Here is a 25,150-nt window from a genome sequence, read left to right as displayed (position 1 = left end):
GGCCTCGCTCACTGCATCTTCAGCGGCTGAGGCACACGGTCCGTGAGGAGTATGTACTGAGATTAAGGAACAGAATGAGTACGATTGTTATTAAAAATTATTTCATACCACTCTTGGGACAACACATCATAAATGATCGCTGGTAACTAATTTTTTAGTGATTTACGAACCTCTATTTGCTGAATTCTCAAATTGGAAACTAGATCCCAACGAGCCTCTCCATTTCTGTCGTAGCCTCTGAAACCAAAACCTGCAGCATTATTAATGGCATCAGCTGTAACAAAGCAAAAGAGAGAGAGAGAAAAAAAGAAAGAATATTAGAAAAACTTTATAACAATTTTTTCCAGAAGATATATGTTGTCCTATACCCTCCCTCCCTTCCTTTTGCCATGAGGCTTGAACTCAGGGCCTGGTCACTGTCCCTGAGCTTTTCTACTCAAAGCAACTGTTCTACTACTTTGGGCCACAGCTCTACTTTAGGTCTTCTGGTGATTAATTGGAGACTAACCAACACAGTCTTTTGCACCGTGGAAAGTCTCACAGACTTTCCTGCCAGGCTGGCTTTGAACTGCAATACTCTGATCTTAAGACTCTTGAGTAGCTAGGATTATAGGTGTGAGCCATCAGCACCCCAACTTATGCCTTTTATTCTTAAATAGTAAAAATAGATTTATTTTAATTTTTAAGAAGGACTAGAAACATTATCATATATGATGAAAATACACCATCAAGGACTTCTGGGTAGCCAGTAAAAACCTGACGTTAAGCATGAATGGAGCACTGGTAAAGTCTAAAAGTTGCAGAGGACCAATAGGCTATACAGAGGTATAGACTGTGTAGGGAAGAATAGGAGTGATTGAGTGGAATGTAAAGAGTGCACTCAGCCATTCCAGGAGGAATTACTAGGAGGGTGCTGTGCTTTGGGCTCACCATGCTCCTTTCATTCATGTAGCTGACCTTTAGTATAAATAAGAATACGTGAAATATGTTCTAACAATCTTTTCCTTCTTCTATCAGAACCTACAATTCTGTTTTATAAAATTTTTTTTCCAATCCTTTGCATCACAATGTTCAACTTTTCACCTTTGCCTTATGTACCTGCTTGATAAGCTTTAAATGAAGATTCTGCCTCAAATGAGCAATGGGAAAGGCTCAGCTTTCTATTGTGTGGTCTTATGATGAGAGAACAAACAACTGAAATCCATCAAAATTCCTGCATACTAAATATAGTCAGTATGCAGCATTTAAGTCTTATCTTTAAACTATTTGTTCCTAATTACTGTTTTAGTACCCTTATACAGAATTTAGAAAAAAAATTATACAAAAACAAAAATTAGACAAAAACAAGCAAGATTTATCACTCAGTCAGGTTGCATAAGATCAGCAGCCTTTGGTCAAATATTTATACAACTTTAAGGCAAGCCCATCAATATAATAACATCCATGTTTAAAAGGATTAAAATAAAATCAGTTTATTATTTAATGAACTAGGCACCTTCCTTCTGTGGTTTCACCTTTTTCAAGCTCTCTGGAATCTTCTCCAGTAAGCTGATGGAGGGAGGGCCAGGGCTACTGAGTGGAAGCAGAGGGAGAGTGTACCTGCGCACCACTTTTGCTCACATTCTATTGCATAAGAAAATCACATGGTCAACAGTCCCTAATGCCATTTAGAAAGTCCAGTTACAAGCCGGCACTGGTAACTCATGCTTGTAATCCTAACGATTCCAAAGGCTGAGTTGTGAGGATCCTGGTTTGAAGCCAGCCCAGGCAGGAAAGTCTATGAGACTCTTACCTTCAATTACCTACCAGAAAACTGAAAGTAGAGCTGAGGCTCAAAGTGGTAGAGCACTAGCCTTGAGAAGAAAGGCTCGGGGACAGTGCCCAGGCCCTGAGTTAAAGACTCATGACAAAATAAAAGAACAAAAAAATTTTAAACTCCAGTTATAGGGCTGGGTCCTGGGAGGCTGAGATTTGAGGACTGGGGTTCAAAGCTACAAACGACAGGAAAGCCTATGAGACTTTTTTATCTCCAATTAGTTACCAGAAAAAGCCAAAGTAGAGCTGTGGCTCAAGTGGTAGAGTGCTAACATTGAGCAAAAAACCTTGGGGACAGTGTCCAGGCCCTGAGTCCAAACCCCAGCACTAGCACCAAAAATAAAACCAAAATCAGTTTAATAACATACACAGCACACCCCTACAAATAGCTAGTGAAGAGTCACACCTCCTTCTTGACCCCACCACTTCTAACTTCCTTACTTGCTCCTTCTTTCCATCATTTTAGCCTCCAGCCAGAAAAAAAAAAAAAGTAATTATCCATCGGAGTCAGAACACACTTTCACTGCTCTTTTGAAATTACCATCAAAACTCAAGAACAAGGGAAGAATAACTGTGGAGTTCCTGGATCTCTGATGACATATTCTTGGACCTTCAGAGATAATCACATTACAACCTGAGAACCAAATGAGCAGTGTTTAAAAAAAGGTCATAGAGGGGCTGGGAATATGGTCTAGTGGTAAAGTGCTCACCTCGTATACATGAAGCCCTAGGTTCGATTCCCCAGCACCACATATATAGAAAAAGCCAGAAGTGGTGCTGTGGCTCAAGTGGCAGAGTGCAGACTTGAGCAAAAAGAAGCCAGGGGCAGTGCTCAGGCCCGATTTCAAGCCCCAGGATGGCAAAAAAAAAAAAAAAAAAAAAAGGTCATGGAGAGAGGAATTAAGGGGTGTATGCCCAGGTGAATGAGGTTCATATTCTGCTTTTCTATTGAAATAATGGACTTGAGCCTTAACTATTTATTACTAGGTCCATTATAGTACAGAAACAGTATATGTATTTTAGGTGAAGGAAGAATTCTTAAAATTCTTAAAAATTTGAAAGTAGCTCACTTCCAAAATATTTTATTTTCTTAAGATGAAAACAGGGGAATTGACGTTTTCCTAGATGGCTCCCAACCTCAATTCTCCAATCTCAGCCTCTCGAATAACTAGGATTATAGCATGAGCCACCAGTACCAACAATTGTTAATGGAAAATTAGTTTCTAATCTATGAAGATGGATATACTGGCACATCCTGCAATTACTGCACTCAGGAAGTGTGGGCAAGAGGTTTGCGAGTTCTAGGCCAGCCTGGCCTACCTGGCAAGACCCAGTCTCAATAACAGCAAAAAAAAATCAACACCAGTTAAAATTGGTTAAAAAATTATCAAGCTAGAGTAATTTTTAATGATGTTAGTCTGTATGATGTAAGATTCTGGCCCCAAACTACACTTTGCTGAAGTAAAATGCTTGACCTCAGGCCTTGTCATGAATTGTGCTTTGCTGATATGTTTCTTTGTAAATTCATTGAACTAAAATATGAGCAAGGAAAACAAGGTAGAATCTGAAGGATAAAGAGGCTTGTAAGAGAAGAAGGCACATGTATAGGAGGATTCAATTCTCCCAGGAAGTGACATTCTACTTCAATCCACCCTTCAGATACAGCCAGACTTACTGCCAAAAGACTAAGCCACTGGCCCCCTACTGCCTCGTGAGGCTTGGGAGTGGCCTGTCTCTCTTTCCCAGTTCCCTCCTTTGTGATATCTGTGGCAAAAGACCATACTCTTCCAATCTTATTTTGTCCATGGATGTAAGCTAGCTGTTTTCCATACACTGAAATTCAATCATGAAGGCTCAACAGAATGTGTTTCCCCCCTAATACTCCTTTACCTGCTAGATAACACTGACTACCCTTTTTTAGTGACTGGATAAGACATTGATCATAATATATATTGTGGTTAAAAGTTTAGCAAACAAGTATCATAATGGTAATTTCAATACAATTAGACTAAATATTAGTGGCTATTCTTACCACAATAGAATCTAGCACAATAAGTATTCAATAAATATATTGTCATTTCAATGATTCCTTGATTTTTATCTTACAATAAAATGGTCCCTTGATCCAGTTTTTTTTTCGATGTCCTTACACACGAACTATGGGGTTTCATTTCTTCTACACAAGCAATTTTTTAAATTCGTGTTTAACTATGTATCCTCGAGGGGGCACTCTCGAGCTTGGTGCGGTGGCATGCCAAAAGCAACAATTACTGGAAAGGTAGAGGCTAGGGGATTGGCTGAGCCCAGGAAATTGAGGACGACCTGGGCAATACATGAATACCACGCCACAGAAAAAAATACATATATACATATATCTCCTACAAGTTAAGATACAGCTCAATACAAACAGCATAAGTCTATTTGCATTACTTACCTAAAGTCCATGCGAAATAGTACTTAGGTCTGGCAGCCAAAAGAGAGACATATAGATAGGTAACTTTGGTTGGCCATGAAGCTGTGGCTTGAAAATGCTCATCAATGTTGTACTCCACGGGTAACAAGTTGGAGATGGTCAAGTGAAATAATAAAGAAAGTCCACAGACTATGAGCTTCTGAACAACTGCCGGCTAAAAAGTCAAGACACAAGTCATGAGCTTCATCTACTCTCCCTTTAGTACACAGGTTGATCTTAGTGAATGGAAGACCAAAAATCCAAAAATCAACAGCCACCTTGCACCAGCACTTCAGGTCTTCCATATTATCAAGCTATCTATAACTTACTACCCTGAAACTGAACCCTCAAACTGGGCATTGAGAACTTTCAGAGAATAAAACATCTAAAGCAAGCACAAACAAGGGGTAAGTGTAAACAGAAATGAATACACACAAAAAATTTGGCAGTGGATTTTTCGTGATTTTCAAATGAAAATCAAGTTTAACGTATGGTATATAACACATTCATATTCTGTTCTTTTTCTATATATCTATATCTATCTATATAATTTTTTTTTGCCAGTACTGGGCCTTGAACTCAGGGCCCAACCACTCTCCCTGGCTTCTTTTTACTCAAGGCTAGCACTCTGTCACTTGAGCCACAGTGCCATTTCTGGCCATTTTCTATATATGTGGTGCTGGGGAATAGATCCTAGGGCTTCATGTGTATGAGGCAAGCACTCTTGCCACTAGGCCATATCCCCAGCCCCCCTTTTTCTATATTTTTAATGCTAAGCATTTCATGGACATTGTTTTTACAATAAACAATACATATCTCTTTAACTCTAAAAGTTCTTTTTTTTTTTTTTTTTTTGGCCAGTCCTGGGCCTTGGACTCAGGGCCTGAGCACTGTCCCTGGCTTCTTCCCGCTCAAGGCTAGCACTCTGCCACTTGAGCCACAGCGCCGCTTCTGGCCGTTTTTTCTGTATATGTGGTGCTGGGGAATCGAACCTAGGGTCTCGTGTATCTGAGGCAGGCACTCTTGCCACTAGGCTATATCCCCAGCCCCTAAAAGTTCTTGAATACAACTTTGTTCAAGAATGATTAAACTGGGCTGGGAATATGTCCTAGTGGTAAAGTGCTTGCCTCATATACATGAAGCCCTGGGTTTGATTCCTCAGCACCACATATGTAGAAAAAGCCAGAAGTGGCGCTGTGGCTCAAGTGGTAGAGCGCTAGCCTTGAGCACAAAGAAGCTAGCGACAGTGCTCAGGCCCTGAGTTCAAGCCCCAGGACTGGCAAAAACAAAAAACAAAACAAGAATGATTAAGCTGAGGGCTAGGCGTGTGGCTCAAGTGGTAGAGAGCAAGATCTAGCAAAAGTTCAACCCACTGCCCTCCCCACCAACATGTAACAACACTGAAAAGGCTGCATGCCTGAAAAGCCTGAGAAGACTAAATTCTGCATGTTAGACGGATGGAAAGAAGAGATCATTCTTTGCAACATTATAATATTGTAAAGGTAAATTACCAGCATATGGTGTTTTGTATTTTCATACTCGTGGTATTTTTGTATTTAGAAGAGAATCATATAGGGCCATGGATGGAAAGCTTTGCAGGCATACATTCAGATATAGGAAAGAAATAAAATACCCGGGTTTAGAGCATCCCATACCCTAAAGGGGATAGTCAATTAATTTATTTTACTTAATTTGTTTATAAATAATTTATAATCTATAAAGAAATACCCACATAATAATACTTTATGTAACAGTACTACAAGAAAGCTCAACAGTAAGAATCAGATGCATTTGTCCCTTACTGTCCACTAGGACTGGTTCCAGGCCTCCTCTCAAATACCCAAACCAGCAGGTATTCGAGTCCTTTACCTAAAATGGTGTAGGTATTTGCATATAAACTAATAAGCACGTCCTTAAATATTTAAATAATCTCTAGATTAGTTGTAACAGCTAATATAATGTAAGATCTATGTCAATAGCTGTTATATTTTCTTGTTTAGAGGACAATGGCAACAAAGAGTATGGACATATTCAGCACAGATGTAATTTTTTTAAGCCATGGCTTAAAAACCAGTCCATGGCTGGTTGAATCTTGGATACAGAGGGCTAACTATAATGATCTTTACTTTCTCTTATAGCAGTGAGATCTCTGAAGGATTCAGTCCAGAATGAGGGGAGTGGCTCAAGTGGTAGGGAACCTGCTTAGCAAACTCAAGTCCCTAAGTTCAAACCCTAGTACTGCCAAAAAAAAAAAGTTCATTTCTCAGCCTGCACAGACAAAAACAGTAAGTAGAAGAGAGAGACACTGATTTCAAGCCTAAACTTCAACCTAATTTGACATGGTACACTTCTCCAGTAACACTTAACTGATAATGGAAAGCATGAAAAAAGACACAATGAGCTATACAGTATAAGAGGGAATGCAACAGCACTTGCAAGTGGACACGCTTCTTCCTTCACTCTTCACTGCCCACACAAACAAGACGGCAGGTGTGCCAAAGAAAGGAGGTGAAAGTTTGCCTTGTCCTCCATTCAGGAGAGAGAAACACATGAGCCCTTGTCTCCACCCCACAGACTTCCTATTTCTCGTAGACATCGAGACTACAGCAGGAGCAGCCTCCAGGAAGCCTCCTCAGCCTGCCTTAGGAAGCAGCATCTCAAAGGAAGAACAAACGTGCTGTGTTCAGTTGCGAGGTGACTGAGCACGGTGTCCAGAGCCAGACTGCCTGCGTCTGAGCCCCGGCTCTTCTGCCACCCACGGAAGCCTGCATGAACCACAGAGGCTCTAAGTCACCATTCCCCTGGCAGATGGTGAGGCCAGCACCTGCCTCTCCACTGCACAAGTGGCTCTGAAATAGCCTGGCCTGAGGAAAGGGCCACCCACGAGCAAGCTAATAGTACCGCAACTTACTGTGGGAATGTGGACAAGATGACATGTGAAGGAGGCCTTCAGAGAAGTAAAATCCCAGCCAGAAACAACTGAGAAGAGAGGGCAAGTTAGGGAAGGAAGGGAGAACCACTCCCCACAGGTGCAGGTTAGGAAAAAGCCTGGAAAGGGGGCCTGGCCAAGTCCACGAGGAGGGCTGGGCATGAACTACCTCCTCATGCACAGCACTCGTCTCATGGAGAAATTCAGCACACAGTTTCTTCTACATAACCTATTCTTAAGTCTTTGATCACGATTGCTACTAGGTTCAGGGTGCAGACATTTATCTTGAAAAATACTTAGAAAGAAACAGACAGGACAAATGAAAACGTAACATTCATATGTTTCAATAAATGAATACTCGAGATAACCTAGGTCTTACATTTGGAGAGGGCTCTGTTCTTTCATGCTGCACCTCTTCTTTTCCATTTTCACCTGATTGTGGCGTGTGGAATGGCTTGCCTTCAATGAAAGTAATGTAGTCTTTGTAAGAGCACAGCGGGCCTGCCAGGATGCCCATGAAGTTGCAGGTGTAACTTATATACTCCAGAAGTCTGGGCATGCGCCTGCAATGGAAAAGACATGCAACTTGTGTGACATGTGACAGCAGCTTCCAGAAATTTTCAGGGGAAAAACAGTCATGTACTGCACTGCCTTCATATTTCTAAAACAAAGCAAGCCATAATTTTCATGGGTATACATTCACGAGGCCCAGAAAGACATACTAATGCTCAACAATAGTTTTCAGTAAGCGAATACAACGACCTTTATCAAGAGCCAGGCATAGTGGCTCACAGTTATATTCCAGCTATTTGGGAGGTAGAGACAGGAAGAGTGTGGTTTCAGGCCAGCTGGGGCAGAAAGACTCTCTCAAAGAACAAGTTGAGTCTGGCAGTTTATCCTTGTAATCCCAGCTCCACTGTAGGCAGGGGTAGGAGGATTGGTTCAAGGCCAAAGCTCAAGACCACAGCTAAAAAACAACTAAAGCAAAAAAAAGAACTGAAGACATAGTTCAAGTGGTAGTATTTTTATTTAGCAAGTCTAAGACCCAGAGTTCAAACCCCATTGATGCCATAATATAATTTTAGGCTTCATAAGCAATTACAGTTTCTACTTAGGTTTCATGATGAAAGATATCTAACACTGAGGTGACATGCCATGAAAAATTGTCTATTACTAGTCACTTTTCCAGTGATTTAATAAATACATGTATGTATCAACCACATGTCTGGCTAGCTCCAGGGCCTGTAGATAGAATAAAACAAATTCTGCATTTATCCATCTTACACACCAATTACAAAATACAACCCACATATATTTATAACATAAATATTTTCGGGGATGCTAAGTGCTACAAAGAAAAGGGCGTTTTATCATATTAGCAAGTTAGAGCAGGCCCCCAGTGAGACATGGCAGGCCAGAGACCAGAAGGAAGTGAGAAGTTGTATGCATGTCATTGATGAGGATACTGGGCAGAGACTGAGCCTGACTGGCACCAAGGCAGCAACAAGGCTGGAGGGGGCTGATCTGGGGACAGATGCTGAAGTGAGATCATGGAGGGCCTCAGGAGTCATGGAAGGAACAGTGGATTTTATTCTAATGAGTTTAAAAACCACAGTCAAGTCTAACGGTTCATATGCTAAGGGCATCACTGGAGCCCACATGAGGACAGAGTAGCAGCCCCCCCAGGCAGGGGGTGACTGGCTTGGGGGGTGAGGGACAGCAGCTGCACAGATGCTGGCAGCAGATTCATGCTGGCATGAATCTGTGGGAGAGTCTGGGACGGAAGGAAGAAAGGATGGCTCAGAACATGTGTGATCCCCATGGGCACACAGGATCTAATGTCCACCAAGCATTTTTAGTCAATGACCACAAGAGACCTGAGATGGTAAGCAGGCTTCTTGAACATGCTTCTTCTTCTCTAAATATAATGCTAACTCCCTAAAAACACACTAGGTATGGATAAAAGCTAAGAGGGCATCCTTGCACAGGCATCACCTTCATGTAGAGATAAGAGGAGATCATCACTATGCATCACTCCTTTTGGAACTGTTTGACGAAGTACTGTGCCAACACTCCTTTTCTAGCTTTTGCACAAGTATTTTTCTATACTTAAGTGTCTTAAGTCCTAAGTATTTCCCTTTCAATATATCAAATTGGGGAGGGAAAGTGTTTTTGGCAGATTTTTCTAATTTAGTTTCTCCTACTAACCCAGAACAGGATGCTTTCTCTGTGTCCTGGCTATCAAGACAGGCGCCTTGCAATCACCAAGCACAGAACTCCTTGAACTCTGGCAGCAGAGCTCCACTCCCAACACCACAGACCCCATACAACTCAGCTTGCCACAGCACAGTTCATCTTACCAAGTCAAACTATGAACCACAATTTGAAAGGAGATAGCTTTATGATTATTAAGTGGTGGTAAAAAGAGCTTTCAATTCCATAAATCAGGTAATAAGTACAAAAAGATTTTGACTGGTCTCACCTCTTCCATCATTCTCCCCATTTTCTCCTTTCCATCCCTATCTCCAAGTTATGCAGTCAGTTTTTACATAATGTACACTGAAGGGTGAACCCTTCCTCCCTCTATTTGTATGCCCCTGGAGATAACCTTTTTTGTTTTTGATGCTAATCCTGGAGCTTGAACTCAGGGCCTGGGTGCTGTCCCTAGACTTTTTGCTTAAAATAGGACTTTGCTCGAATTCTACCACTTGAGCCTCAGTCCACTTCTGCCTTTTTGCTAGTTAACTGGAGGTTAAGTCTCATGGACTTTCCTGTCCAGGTGGGCTTTGAATCATCATCTTCAAATTTCAGCCTTCTGAGTACCTAGCTAGGATTACAGATATGAGCCACTGGCACCTAGTTGAGATAATTCTTACCTAAGAAATTTGGTGAGATAATTTTCTGCTCAACTGTCATACCAAGCAACTTATTTTAAGTACTTTGGTCAGTAGCTATAATAATGGTCAGTAAAATGAGACCTTAAGTCTAGTTGTAATATTCTATTTGTCATTTAAAATGAAATACTGCGTTCATCTAATCATTTTATTTATTTATTTATTTATTTTTTGGCCAGTTGTGGGCCTTGGACTCAGGGCCTGAGCACTGTCCCTGGCTTCTTTTTGCTCAAGGCTAGCACTCTGTCACTTGAACCACAGCGCCTCTTCTGGCCATTTTCCGTATATGTGGTGCTGGGGAATTGAACCCAGGGCTTCATGTATAGGAGGCGAACACTCTTGCCACTAGGCCATATCCCCAGCCCCTCATCTAATCAAATTTGTCTTAAGATTTCTCAAATGTCAAACTACTGACATCTGGGCCAATAATTCACCGTGGTAGGGGCCACTCTGGTACACTGCAGGATCTGCGGCTCATGAGCCTCTGGCACTCGTTGTCAGCAGCAACTCCCCCCTGCTGTGGCCACTGAAAATGTCTCTGGACAGTGCATATGTCTCATGAAAAAAGACACGCCCAGTGTTGAATCACTGTTGGGTTGAAGGGAACATAAAGATAAACCGAAGTTTCTGTTCCCAATGACTTTCTATTTGGGAGTTAAGCATAGGTACAAGCAATATATTATATAACATCCAATAGTAAGATATATTATTGAAGGTAGAGAGTACATTTCTGATAGGGTTGTCTGTATCGTTTTTGTTTTTTTTTTGTTTTTTTGTTTTTTTTTGCCAGTCCTGGGCCTTGGACTCAGGGCCTGAGCACTGTCCCTGGCTTCTTCCCGCTCAAGGCTAGCACTCTGCCACGTGAGCCACAGCGCCGCTTCTGGCCGTTTTTTCTGTATATGTGGTGCTGGGGAATCGAACCTAGGGCCTCGTGTATCCGAGGCAGGCACTCTTGCCACTAGGCTATATCCCCAGCCCTGTATCCTTTTGTTAACCATAGGGATGAACCCATGAAATCTCAGCACTGAGGAGGCACAGGCAGGATGATGGCAAGGTCAAGGTTAGCCTGCAACAGAGTAAGACACTCTCTCAAAAAGGAAAAAAAAAAGCCAGGGGAGTGAAACAGAGTCTAGGACTCTGGGCTCTTGCTGGTAGTTCCATGCAACTATCCTAGGTTTGAAATTCTAAATGACATGGAGTTGTTGCTGCTGTTTTAAAGCAGGTAACTGGAATACATAATCCAAGAGGCTATAGAAGGCAGGAGAGAAAAAAGAAGAGAATGACTGGGAAAACACTGAGTAGAAATGAGGGTCTGGATGGAGAATAGAGCTGTTAGAAAGAAGTGTCAGCTGGATTTACTGGAGAGTGGAACTGTGGCGAGAAAGTGATAAGCAGAATAATTATTAACCCAGGAAATGATACTGCATAGAAACAGATGGGATGGGCAGGGAGGGAGAGCGAAGCAGAAATCAAGAGATCTGTTTTGAACATGCCTATCACTATCAATGCAAAAAAAATTTAAAAAGGGAAATGTCTAGGGCTATATGAGGCTGAAGCTAAGGAGAGAGCTGGGTGGAAACATAAATAAATTTAGGCAATGTCAACCACATAGATACAGCATTTGAAGCCCCTGGATTTGTATGGGCACACGTGAGAAAGTTGAGAAGTCCATCCAGGTTTGAGCTCTGGAGTTCAGCAACAGTCAGTGGGGAGGTGAGGGCAAAAGAGACAGAGTAAGAATGAGGGGGGCTGGGAGTCCAAAGATTCCAGCATTCTGGGAGGCCACCGATGTCTTCCTCACTGTTGAGTGATCAATTGGGCCAATGCCATGCAAGGGCTGACCTCTGTCAAGATTAAGGGCAACCTTGAGAGGATGGAGACAACCATCTGCCAACAGGGAGGAAGAGAGAAGGGGAGAGCAGGCGATGGAAATAGAAGTGAGGCTGTTACCATGGAGAGGAGTAACACCCGAAGGGCAGTGGCTAGAAGTGAACAGAGTAAAGCAGCCTTTTTCTTCATGTTGGAGGAAGCGATACAGCAGAGAGGGAAGGAAAAAAAGAAATTGGATTCAGTAAAGAAGTAAAAAAGTTTCCCTTATATTGGACTATAGACAGTCAATAGTACTAGGCAAGAAAGATTTGTAACAGACTCAGGCAGTTTGGCAGGCTTTGTGGGTATACAGAATGAAGCAGTTACTCTTAATCTCTGCTAAAACTAAAAAGTTGGAAGTCTAGAGAGAAAGAAGAATATATAGTCTGGTAAAATAGAGGACTAAGAAAGTAATATTAAAGAGAATTTTTTTTCTTTTTTTTTGGCCAGTCCTGGGCCTTGGACTCAGGGCCTGAGCACTGTCCCTGGCTTCTTCCCGCTCGAGGCTAGCACTCTGCCACTTGAGCCACAGTGCCGCTTCTGGCCGTTTTCTGTATATGTGGTGCTGGGGAATCGAACCTAGGGCCTCGTGTATCCGAGGCAGGCACTCTTGCCACTAGGCTATATCCCCAGCCCGAGAATTTTTTTTTTAATGTATGTGCCAGTACTGGGGCTTGAACTCAGGGCCTGCCACTTAGTTTTTTCATTCAAGGTTGTCACTATACCACTTGAGCCACAGCGCTACTTCCCGCTTTTTAGAAACTAATTAGATAATTCTCACAGACTTTCCTGCCAGGGATAGCTTCAAAGAACAGGGGTTAGGATTAGAGGCATGAGCCAACAATCCTCGGCAGGACTGTAGCTTTGAAACTGGGGTTACAAATTCAAAATGATTTGAGCCATCAAGACTATCTTTGCATCAGCCTTCTCCCACAGTTCATTCAAGTAGATTAATTAAACTAGGTCTTGGGTTTTGCCAGGTAGGAAAACGGAAAATGAGCTGAGTGACCATAAGTGACGGGGGCTATGTGGACCAGGGACTGGGAAGGGTCAGAGAACCCAGGTCAAGTTAACTTCTCATCAGTTATCTATTCACGTGGAGGGTGACGTATGTATGAAGACACGCTACAGAGAATATCCAAACACAGTATTCTTTTTTTTTTTTTTTGCCAGTCCTGGGCCTTGGACTCAGGGCCTGAGCACCTGGCTTCTTCCCACTCAAGGCTAGCACTCTGCCACGTGAGCCACAGCGCCCCTTCTGGCCGTTCTCCATATATGTGGTGCTGGGGAATGGAACCGAGAGCTTCATGTGTAGGAGGCGAGCACTCTTGTCACTAGGCCATATTCCCAGCCCCAAACACAGTATTCTTTTTTTTGGCCAGTCCTGGGCCTTGGACTCAGGGCCTGAGCACTGTCCCTGGCTTCTTCCCGCTCAAGGCTAGCACTCTGCCACTTGAGCCACAGCGCCGCTTCTGGCCGTTTTCTGTATATGTGGTGCTGGGGAATCGAACCTAGGGCCTCGTGTATCCGAGGCAGGCACTCTTGCCACTAGGCTATATCCCCAGCCCCCAAACACAGTATTCTTAAAGATGGGAAAAACATAAGAACATTCCCACAGCATGCCACCTGGGTGGTCCTATCACTGCATTTTTCTAGCAGCCGTGCACTTATCAATTCATATGTAGAAACTAGGTATACTTAAAGCAAGGTGAAATTTGATTTTTTAATTATATTGCCAAGACTTTGTCAAGAAATTAAGTCATTCCCTTAGGTGACTCTTCAGAGTACCTGTAACAAATGAAACAGAAGCCTATCCCAAATAAAATTCCTCAAATAATTGTAACTATTATCTGAGTAGCTTTTCATTATTTCAAAACACCCTGTCTATGTGCTACTAGACAAGAAAGGGAAGCTGCTGTTATGAATAATTATATTACTTTCCTATTTTTAAGGAACTCGAGTATTGTAGCAAAAAAACTTAGCAAAAGGCCTCATGATCCACAGAAAGTGCACACTAAGGTACTAGGCAGCCTTAAGAGAGGCCTAGCTCAGCACAACACGATCTGGGGCAGGGAGGTGTGCAGCAGAAAAGGTTTGATTTCCATGATCTACATTTCTCTGGAAGGGCAAAGAAGCCTTATCCACAAGAGTATTATGTGCCCCCGGCAGAGATGCATAAGCCATAGCAAGACATGATACAAAGACACGTACCTTACAGCTAAACCCCTCTGTGATGGAGTCAGTTCTTCATCTTTTCGAACCATTCCTAAGAAACAGAAAACAAGTGCTCTTATCAGGTATGATTTCTCATAAGAATGACATCTTTTCCATTCACACTTTCATCATGTTTCTCCTCTGAAATTCACACTATATTCCCAATTCTGTTCCTTCTTTCTCAGGGCAACACAAACTCAATCATGTAAAGTACCATCGTGTAATCTGACAGGTCTAGGTCTGTGTACAGTAAATAACACATTACAGGAAAAACAAAGCCACAAATCTCATTCATCTCTAAAGGAAATTTTGTACAGAAAAACTTTCCAAGGGGTTGGAGGGATGGCTCAGTTGGTGGTACACTAGCCAATGAGTGAAAGCATCAGGTCCTGAGTTCGAGTCTCCCAGTCTTAGACCAAAGAAGAAAAAAGAGAACTTCACAGAAATTGAATGCCAAAGGCTGAACAAACACAGCAGTGGTACTCAGTAGATACTATGCTGAAAATGAACTATACAACTTATAGGTGGAAATAGGAGGGAAAAACTGGGAGACAGTGAAGGAAGGGATAACACTGTCCAAAAAGATATCTATTTACCTTTATAATCATCTTTATAATAACAATAAAAACTATTTAATGAAAAAAACTTTCCAAATGCTAATACTTTAAAAAATTATCCATACTGATAAAGACTATGACTTAGCAAAAAGAGGCATTAAAAAGTTTCAATTACTGGGTGATTTAAATAACTAATTCAGTGGGGCACCAGTGGCTCACACCTGTCATCCTAGCTACTCAGGAGGCTGATCTGAGGGTCATGGTTCAAAGCCAGCATGGGCAGAAAAGTCCCCGTGAGACTCTTATCTCCAATCAATGACTCAAAAAGCAGAAGTAGCATTGTGGCTCAAAGTGGTACAGCACTATCCTTGAGCAAAAGAGCTCAGAGACAACACTCGGGCCATGAGTTCAAGCCCCATACATGACCAGCAACAAAAACAACAAAAAAAGTAAGTAAGTAATTCAGTGCTATGGACTAGAAGCTCAAGGTAAGGCAAGGAAGGATCTCTCTCTTCCATGACTCCAGTGAATGAAAACTATATTCAAATATCCCATCTTTGTCCATGTATTTGCCTTTGCCTCCCAAACAAGAGATTACCTGTACACTTTTTAAAAAGTAGACCCTAAATTCAACTTAAGAGACGAAAGAAAGACTACATTTAAAGCAAATAACACAATTAGAAAATATTTGTAGCAAATAAAATAAATATTCCTTCCTAATCAAAATGAAAGCAATTAAGAAGCACTGAGAAAAAACAGAAAACCTATATAAGTCATAAAGGAAAGACATGTATCTAATTGATATATAAAATATTAATTTCATGATGAATGATGAAAAATAAACTAATCAGTAAAAAATTTCTAGAAGGCTGATGCAAAAAGACTTGAGTTTGAGGACATACTAGGCTACCTAGGGAGTTCAAGATCAGCCTTAAGTTGCTCACTGTCTCCATCCTTCCTTGCAAAAGAACCCCAAATAAGAAAAAAAAAAAGAAAAAAAAAGAAATGCACACTATGAAAGAGGATATGTTTCACTTATAGTACAGAGTTTTCAATGGTTCTTACTCATATAGCATAATGTCAGTTATCGGGTAACACATATTTTTATATATGATATGCACGTTACCCAAACAAAGGTAAGAAGAAAATTATTATTGCCTTAAGATGACATCTAGGAACAGTACTAGCATTGAGGAGAAAGAAATTCCTACCAATTCTATAACTGTTATATTCTAGTAGAAAGAAAAAATATAGGTAAATGAGCTGCTAAAAGGAACTTATGTAATTTTTCTATAAACCAGGAGAGCAAAGACTTTAAAAATCTTTCTGTCTCCTTACCTTAGTAATCTAAACTAAGGAAATAATAATACAGAAGCATGACTTGAAATATATGACAAGGATATGACAAACATATACATAATAACAAAAATTTAACTGCCTATACATACAACTATTAGGGAAAATGAAAATAATTACGTTATCTACTTTTGACAATTATGTAAATAGAAATGCAGATCTTAGAGGAAGATGAAGGAAGAAGTCGAGCATTACTATGTATGGCTCTGAGGAGAACTGGAGAGGAAACACAGAGGACTTGAAACTTTTTTTCTTTGTCCTTATTTGTACTTTCCAAATTCCCTTACTTTTCTTGTAGTCAGAGAGGAAAGACAGTTGAAAAGAAGAATGAAGAGGAGGGAAAGGAAGCACATGATCAGGAGGGAGTCCACAGAGAGGACTGCTTCACTCCACAGGCTGTACGAGAGACACTGCTGTCTACCCTGCCTACAAAACAAAGGACTTTATTTGGAAATAAGATCATAGTTATTTTTTTTAAATCCACACATTATGTGTGGTGTGTGTGTGTGTGTGTGTGTGTGTGTGTGTGTCTGTGTGTGCCTGTCTGCGTCTATGTGAGGATTTCTTCCTTTTGTCAGGAAAGGGTCTAGATAACAGCTAAATCTATGATGTAAAACTTTGGCATACATACATTTTGTTGAGTGTTACTCAGCATTCCTAAGTATTTGGTTTAAGATGAACTACTTATGTCGGTGCAGTCTGAAATTTTGTCCAAAGAGGTTATAACCATTTTAGAACTGGAAACTAGCCAAGGACAATTAGACATGCCACCTAAGGGACAGATTGTCATAAAACAATTTGGTGTGGAAAGTGTACATGTACAACAAGCAGTCTTCCTTCTCAGTTCAAAATTTAGGTCCTTATAAACAGAATGACTTACAACAGATTGAAGTCAAGATATCATTTTTTTTTAAAGCCAGACCACTAACTAACCAAGACAATAAGTAGTATAGTTTACGATGGATGAGAAATGACATTTCCTATTTCCACATGAGGCACCAACATCCAGCAAGGCTAAGGTACTTCTACTGTAAAGTGGTATCAATGAAGCTGCTGTTGAGGGACAAGTCAGATTTCATCACCCAACATATCCAGGCTGCTTTAGAGAGGGCTCAAAAATGATTGATGCATATACAGCTTAAAATTAAAAAGCCAGAAAGAAAGGCTTGATTCTGTGGCAGGGATGAAATGTCTGAAATCATGCCTAGAATTTTCTACTACACTTTTCTACACCTGCGCCCTGGAGCTGTGGAATGAATGTTGCTGCTGGCTCGGTAGCTGGGAAATTGCTACAGGAGAGTGTTGGCATCAGAAGGACCCACAGTCTCTACACAGATATACAAGTTCCTTGTAGCGAGGCTGTCTATGCCAACCATTTGATTATTTGGAACCCCTGCTTTCCTTCTGTGAGCCTGGAACTGTGGTGACCAGTCCCTGGGTACAGAGTCTCGAATGAGTTCCCTGGCAGTTAGCCCTCCACAAGTGTCACAACTTGTTTAAAAAATCAGAGCGTTCTCTGTGCAGCACTAGGAGAGGACTCTTGGAAATATGAGCCTGGTTCCTCTGTACTTCACTAGAGGAAGCTCTGTTTTTTGTTTGTTTGTTTTGTTTTTTAGCCAGTCCTGAGGCTTGGGACTCAGGGCCCAGGCACTGTCCCTGAGCTTCTTTTTGTTCTTGGCTAGCACTTTACCTCTTGAGCCACAGAGCCACTTCTGGCTTTTCTGTTTATATGGTGCTGAGGAGTTGAACCAAAGGCTTCATGCATTCTAGGCAAGCACTCTACCGCTAGGCCACATTCCTAGCCCCATAAAGGCATCTCTGTCTTACTAATTTTGCTTGGAATTTTTATGGTAATTAATCTTAGTAATGAATACTACTACATACTGAGTCCTGTGGATTACCAAACTAGGGATGGGCTTGGCACTCCCCCAAACAGACAAGGAGCCCTTCCTTCACTCCAGCCTGCAGCACAAAGTGGAAGGTGGTGTGGGATGTGGCCAGTAGGATGTTCACAAGCAGACTGGGGGAGGGAACATCTTGAAATGCTAAAGCATGTAGACAATTCAGACATTCCACCGCTAGTAAATATCTAAACTTCTCTAACATTATCAGATGCCTCTAGAATAATAGCCAAAATTATATCCCTATCTTCTATATTCTTCCAGGCTTGAGAATGGGAGAATCATCAGAGTGACACGGAAGTCTTAGCACCTAAATATGACTGTACATTTGCACCTGCGGCGTCTGAGAGAATGAGAGAATATGAGCCATAACTACACCATGGTCTGTGGAGTTCTGTCTACTTCATGGTTCAGGATGTAAGAACTATGAGACACTACACACCAACTGTAATCTGCACAAAGACCCTCCAAAGCGAATCAAATGGTGGGCTTGCCTATGGCAGCACACCGGGGCCCGAGTCTACCTTACCCATGCCATACCTCTACGCAGGAGTTGCCCTCCATGGGGATGCTCTAGTTTTTGAAGGGCAGAAACAAAGTTGCTGCTGAACATGAATTAAACAACTATCAAAGATATTTAAAAAGATATCAATTTCCTGCTCCAAAACCAAGCAGTCAATTCCACTTGTCAGTAGTACAAGTAGAAAACTGTCTTTTCCCCCCAGAAGTCGGGGTGAGGAAACCTGGCCAGGAAGTGGGCACAGGATGGGGCACGTGGTCTATATAGATAACTCCAGCAGGGATATTCTTTCCATTTTCTCAAGACTCAGAGTCCTGGTGGCTGGCATTTCCTAAGTCTTACAGTGAGGAGTCTACTCACTGACGATACTTACGCACACTTATATTAAAAAAAACTCTGTAAATGCAAACATGTGCATGTGCGAATAAAAAAGGGAGGTGGCAGAGGAAGCATACACATTTTAATACAAATTTACAACAGATGAGATAGAAATTAATGACTCTTGAGTAGTTAGTAGCACCTGGCTAAAAGTCTATTTCTTTTGAATTTTAAATTGCTACAAATGTGAGTCATGTGGCCAGATGACACTATTTTACGTTTTGTCACTGAACTAAATTAAAAATCAAGATAAATGGAGTTGGGGTTGATGAAGGAAAACAATGGAAGTGGTGACATTCAGCAAAATGCATTGCACTCATAAATTCACATGTTGAACTAAAATTCCATTTTAGAACTACTTAAAATAATTCTTGTTTCAAAAAAGATAGAAGACTAAGGGGAAACAAGCACTTCAGTAACAATCTAAGCAAAGCTATATATTTTCCTTACCTTGCTCCATCCATCCCTTTCCTTGCTCTCCAGAGAACTGTTACATACAATTTCAATCAAAAGACTATTTGAATAGGATCATTTTAAGCAATGGAAACTTAATTTCAGAATTCTTACCATCATGAACTTCATAAGCCAAACTAGTGATCTTCTGGGTAATGATCATCATTGGGCTGTGACAAGACAAAAATTAAGTAAAGTATAAAAGGTTAAAACAGTACTGTTACATGCACAGAAAAAGACTTTATCCAGCTTATATGACAACACAAACGTTAAATTCCTAAAAGAAGACAATCTAGGTGTTTCAGAGAGACAGGGACTCTGAGGCTTTGTCATCAGACATGCCCAGGTCCCAAATGAACACTCCCTCCCTTTTGCCACAATGCTGAATAGTAAGGTGCCTGGGAAAAGGGGAACAGGCAGAAAACAGGAGGGGTTGGGTAAGAAGTGTCAGAGCGTGGAGCCAGACAGGATAAGGGAAATAGGGAGAAAGGGAAGGGCAGAGTGCTGCCTCCCTATCCTAAAAGCTGGGCATGCAAGGACAGCCACCTACAGACCTGGAATCGTGGCCTATTTTCAAGAAGAGAACTTGAAACGAGTGTTTCAAGGGAAAAAAATGGCAGCACTTTCTTCATTTTTTTCATTATTTGGAGAATACTTTATTAGTTTCTACAATCAAACCCATGTGGATAAGACCTTATATATTTAATACAGTGTATTTACCATTGTACAAATGGAAAAAATTAAGTTTAATGTTTCTAGACCAATATGGCTATTAACTTCTATACAATGCCAACTCAACACAGTAAACTGGGATACTTTTTCCAAAGTTGACAGCACAGCTACAGTTTCCAAATATTCAAATCACACACACACACACACACACACACACACACACACACACACACACCAACAATAGCAGTATGTTATGCATCCAATAGCAACAACAGCTTTTCCAGGTCTTCAATTTTTTTTTAATTATTCTAACTGAAGAGATAACTTAGAAAGAAAAAAATCAACAATATAAACCCCAGGATGCATTTCATTTTATCCCCTGTCACCACGATTTACAACCAAAAAGTTATTTAATTCTTTGAAACTGCAAGAAAAGTGGGGAGTCACCCGTTTCCTGGAGGCTGAATGTGCACTCTGTATGTCTGGAGCAGGTCACATGGGTTTCATCCTCCAATAGGAAAATACACAGACTCCCCCGTACTGTGTAGCCAGGTCACCAAGGGCAGTTCTAACTGTGATCTCCCAGCAATCACACCGCCCAACACTGCCTTTGGCAAAAGTGATCTCACAAGGAATCAGGAAAGGCACGTATTCTCCGTGTCGGCAGAGGGCTATGAGAGCTTGTTTTCAACATCTCACCACTGGGAAGCAGATATGCAAGTCTGCTCTTGACATGCACCCAACAGGCAAGGTTGCAGGAGGGCTGCTCTTAAACTCACAGAGATTTCTCTTGGTTTTCTTAAAGCCGATTCTTCTATTTACACTACTCCAAGGAAATAACTCCTCAGCCAACCTAATCCCCTAAGTCTTCCTGGAACACCTGGCTGCCTGGCGTTTCTGCCTAGCAAAACATCCTCCATACCCTTGAGGATTATAAAAATGCTCTTACCCTTGAGGATTATAAAAATGCTCTAAATTTTGTATTTCCCGGGTGAGGGGTAGGGAAGAGTCATTTTTCTTACCCTACCTAATATTCCTTATAGATCAGTTCACCAGTGAATTATAACATTGCCTGTAGTTCTAACTTCAAATCCCCATGCACATCTAATTAAAACTGATACAATAATCATTAAACTTATGCTATATCATCACAATAACATATTAAGCTGTTAGTCATACTAAGTAAAAGATTTTTTTTAATGCAGATATGTCCTTTTTTTCAGTGTATGTCTTCATTGTGCCCAGCACTCTCATCTGCCCAAAGGACACAAAACTTGATAGTGTTGTGCCAAGTCGCAAGACAACCACCAAGAAGGCCACCGAGACTCAGACATTCCGAAATGCAAAAGCAAGGCAAGGCTTTATTCAAGCGAGCTGCAACTCGGGCCACGTCCTACCCACCGACACAGCGGAGGTTAGGAGGAAGCCCCGAGCTGCGATTACACAGGGCTTATAAAGGCAAAAAACAAAGTTACAACAATCAGGTGTTCAAGCAAGCAAGATGAGGACACAGGTACAAATCTGATTGGCTCAGGGTTCAAGGCATTCTAGGAGTGGTCAGAGTTAAGCATTCCCAGCGGTTAGAGTTCTAGACCGACTGGGCCCTAATGGGCTTGTCCTGGGTTTGCTCACAGGGCCTGCTTATCTCATGTTCGCGTGGTAAAGTGGGGTTCACGTGGTAAAGTGGGGCCTGACTTCAAAGTATGGCACTTCAACAGGACAGCACAGTAGCCGGGAGGAAGACAGGCTCACTGCTGACTTCAAGAGAGCCCCACCTCCTACAGGAGACTGAGATGGAGAGGAAGCGGGAACAGACACCAGGCTCCAGACTCTCCTGAGCTGCTTGCTTCCCTCTGCCTGTTCTTCCTGGATCTCACTTGCAGAGCATCACACCTCTTTCTTCAGGTCTCAAATTACATGCCACTTTGTCTAAGAGGCCTACTTGAGCAGCTCTGTGGTTCTGTGTCCACTCAAAGGCACACTCTTCATTTCGTCCTAACTTCTTTGTGTCCTCTGAGGTGAGATTCCTCCACCACTCAGCCTCTTGAGTACCTAGGATTACCAGTGTGAGCCATTAGCATCCAGCAAGTGTCTCTCTCTTTTAGAAAGTCCATGGGGTGAGTAACTCAACTGCCTAGTTCTTGACTGAACCTGCAGGTGTCTGGTCTACATCTGCTACTCTGTACATTCTCATCACTGAAAGTATATCATACTGTACTGCAACCAAACATTTGCTTTTTGGTCCCCCCAAAATGCCACAAGCTCCTCAGTAGCAGCTTCATTGGTCTCTAAACCTTGAGAACCTGGCATATGCTCTAGGCTTTAAGTACCGCTTGGTTTACAAATATATCTCATCATTTTGTTGCTTCCTTTCCGGCTAGAGATGGTCATTAACCTGTACATTCACTTGATTTTTCAGTAGCTGGAGGTTCCACTGTCTCTGGCCCCAACCTGTCCCTCAGGCAGACCATGAAAGAAGCTAAAGTCATTATAGACTAGTTACTAAGAGTATATAATGAGTAGTGAAAACAATAAGGGATTCAGTAAGAGATGAATGGATTAAAGAGAGTTGTGTGGTTTTCTTTTTCTTGTATGTTTGTTTGTTTTTTGAGCAAGTCAAAGGGAAAAACGGGTGAATTCCACCCAGAACATGAGCACATCTGGGAGACAGAGCTGAAGAGCAAACTTCATTCCATACTGTCCTATCTGTGAAACAGGCACAACTGTTCCAAAGAGACTGGCTGCAGTATGTTTTAATAGGACATTTCCCTTCACAGATGTTTCAGGACTTAAGAGTGACGCATACCATCACTAACACTTAAACTCTGTTGACCTGAATGATATGAATGGCACTCCTGTATCCAATTCCTTCCAAAGCTTCAGGAAGGCTGCCATCACCTGACAGCACTGTGAAGAAGTCCTGTTTCTCACGGGGAGGCTAGGAGTTGAGCGGGCTGGCCTGGGAGTGGGAAGCAGACTTTGGAACCTCCACTGAGGGAGGTAGGGCCTCAGGTAGGGCCTCCTCTTCCTTTAATATGACACCACTTTACTGATATCCCAGATACTTTCTTACATGCAACAGCTAAGAGTGTAGAAAACTATAGAGTGCAGCTAATGTTCATATGAAGTGAACATTTTTAAAACTCTAGACTTTCTGTCTAGCAAGGGGCAAAATCAACAGGGAAACAAAACGCTAGGAGCTCAGCTTAGTGAGCTCAGTGCGTGGTGGCTGTCAGACAACAGAGGTGGAGGGCCAGAACAGACAGCTGGCCCAAACACAAATCCTATCTCTACCATTTACCCAGATGGAAGAGGAGGGAGTTATTTAGCATTCTTCAAAGCAGTTCTACCTATAACATTGAGATAACAGTGCTACTATGTGGATTCAGTGAAACAGCAACACGACAAATACCTTATATAGCACCGGCAACAAGGCAGGTGTTGCTAAGAGCAGCCCGATCGCGCATTCACACCTTCCCCTAGAACAAATTGGAATTGCTAAGAAGCACATAGCACTGAGAGAGACAACAGTAAAAAGGGAAGCACTCTTTCTGAAGACATTCTCTGCCATCGCTTTATTTTCTCTAGTAGTTACCCACACTCAACCATCGTCAAAAAACTAAGTGGAAAATTCCAGAAATAAAAAAATGCCTAAGTTTAACTATGGTTGAGTAGCATGTTGCAATCTTATGCAGTTCCATGCTGTCCCACCTGGGTCACAAATCATTGCTTTGTCTAGCAATTCCCATGTGGCCAGCACTATATCCACTGGCCTTTAATAGGCGTCTGTTATCAGATCAACTGTCACAGTATCACACTGCTCATGCCTGAGTGACCTTTATTTCACTTGATAATGGCTCCAAATGCAAGAGTAGTGATGCTGTCATTTCCTAGCTATGCCAAAGAGAAGCTCTAAGTGGCTTCTTTAAGTGAATATGAATGTTTACTGTAGCTATTTACAAATAAGAAAACCACACAATAGAAACAAGATTTTGAACTGTGCTGGTTTCAGGCATTCCTTGTGGGTCTTAAACTATATTTGCCATGGATAAAGCCGCACTACTGCAACCATACAAATAAGTGAGATAAGTGAGATTTCTGAATAAATGTGTAGGGATGAGGGAGAATACAAAATGCAATTGCTGAGGAAGGGCTCTAAACAAGTCACACGCTTACTCGGAGCTTCTAAGGCTATTCTCTGAACAGAGAATAGGATGAATGAAAGTGCTGAAGAAGAAAGTCAAGAGAAGACAGGGTAGGAAGTGGGACTTAGACACATCACAGAGGGGTCAGCGGGCCAGGGTTAGGAAGGCACTGTTTCTGATAGTGGTACACTGCTCCGTGAGCATACAGAAACTCAGAAGAAAAGGCAAGGGTGAGGTGGGGAACAGACAAGTTACATCATAAACAGATCTGTTTATTCATGGTAACTTGAACCACACTAGCAGCAGCTACACAGGGTGTTTCCTGGCACTAAATGCAGGTCAAGGGGTTGGGAGACACTCCTGCAGGATGAACTAGGAGGAATAAAACCTTAAGTTTGTGGGTGGCTGAATAAGTGGCACATCTCTATTTTATAACAAGATTACTGGGCAAAAATGTGAGAGGCAGCCTAGGATGAGCAGCAAAGGCCTTCACAACTCACTTCACAGAACAGATCTTCAAAATTAGACTCTGGACTTCAAATGACAATCATATCTTTGTGTTTTGACCAAACAGCTTATGCAGGCACCTTGCACCCTGCATTGCCCATGATCAATAACCTCAGCTGAAGGAACACACATGACTAACCAGCACCTTTGAGTGCTATCTGCTTAGCTCTAAGTCTTGATTTGAATGGAAAACTATTTCACATGGATTGATTTTAGGTCAACATCACACATTCCAGTAAGAACTCATGTTTCTGCCAGAACTACTCTTGCCTACCATTACAACCTATTTTTACATATGTGATGCAAGGATTTACATTTCTTTGCTCTTTCTACTGCTCCAGTACATTTTTAAAAGAACTGAGCCAGGCTTTCACCACTGAGTTGTAATCCTACCATTGTTTTTCTATAAAATCTGTTTCTAATCTCTGGCTTCCTTGATTTGTCTATTCCTACCGAGGTTCCATATCATAGTTCCATATTTTAGAAAA

The 25,150-nt window shown here is 41.7% G+C and overlaps 1 protein-coding gene across 2 annotated transcripts in view; it reads right to left on the bottom strand.

Annotated features, from left to right (window-relative positions):
- Nucleotides 1-25,150, bottom strand: part of Mboat2 (membrane bound O-acyltransferase domain containing 2) — a 112,017-nt gene that overhangs the window by 11,334 nt on the left and 75,533 nt on the right. The window contains exons 5-9 of one of the 2 annotated variants that reach the window (XM_048353456.1): nucleotides 19,453-19,508; nucleotides 14,171-14,225; nucleotides 7,576-7,759; nucleotides 4,250-4,442; nucleotides 171-274 (exon numbers count right to left, since the gene is read on the bottom strand). In XM_048353456.1, the coding sequence (XP_048209413.1) occupies nucleotides 171-274; nucleotides 4,250-4,442; nucleotides 7,576-7,759; nucleotides 14,171-14,225; nucleotides 19,453-19,508 (592 nt within the window). Of the gene's footprint in view, nucleotides 1-170; nucleotides 275-4,249; nucleotides 4,443-7,575; nucleotides 7,760-14,170; nucleotides 14,226-15,640; nucleotides 15,714-19,452; nucleotides 19,509-25,150 lie in introns of those variants that run through there. The other variant, XM_048353457.1, reaches the window with a different exon arrangement.

The sequence above is a fragment of the Perognathus longimembris genome, chromosome 8 (assembly GCF_023159225.1).
Source record: "Perognathus longimembris pacificus isolate PPM17 chromosome 8, ASM2315922v1, whole genome shotgun sequence".
Taxonomy (NCBI): domain Eukaryota; kingdom Metazoa; phylum Chordata; class Mammalia; order Rodentia; family Heteromyidae; genus Perognathus; species Perognathus longimembris.
Note: the sequence above shows the minus strand (reverse complement) of the source record. Positions and strands in the feature narration are given on the sequence as shown.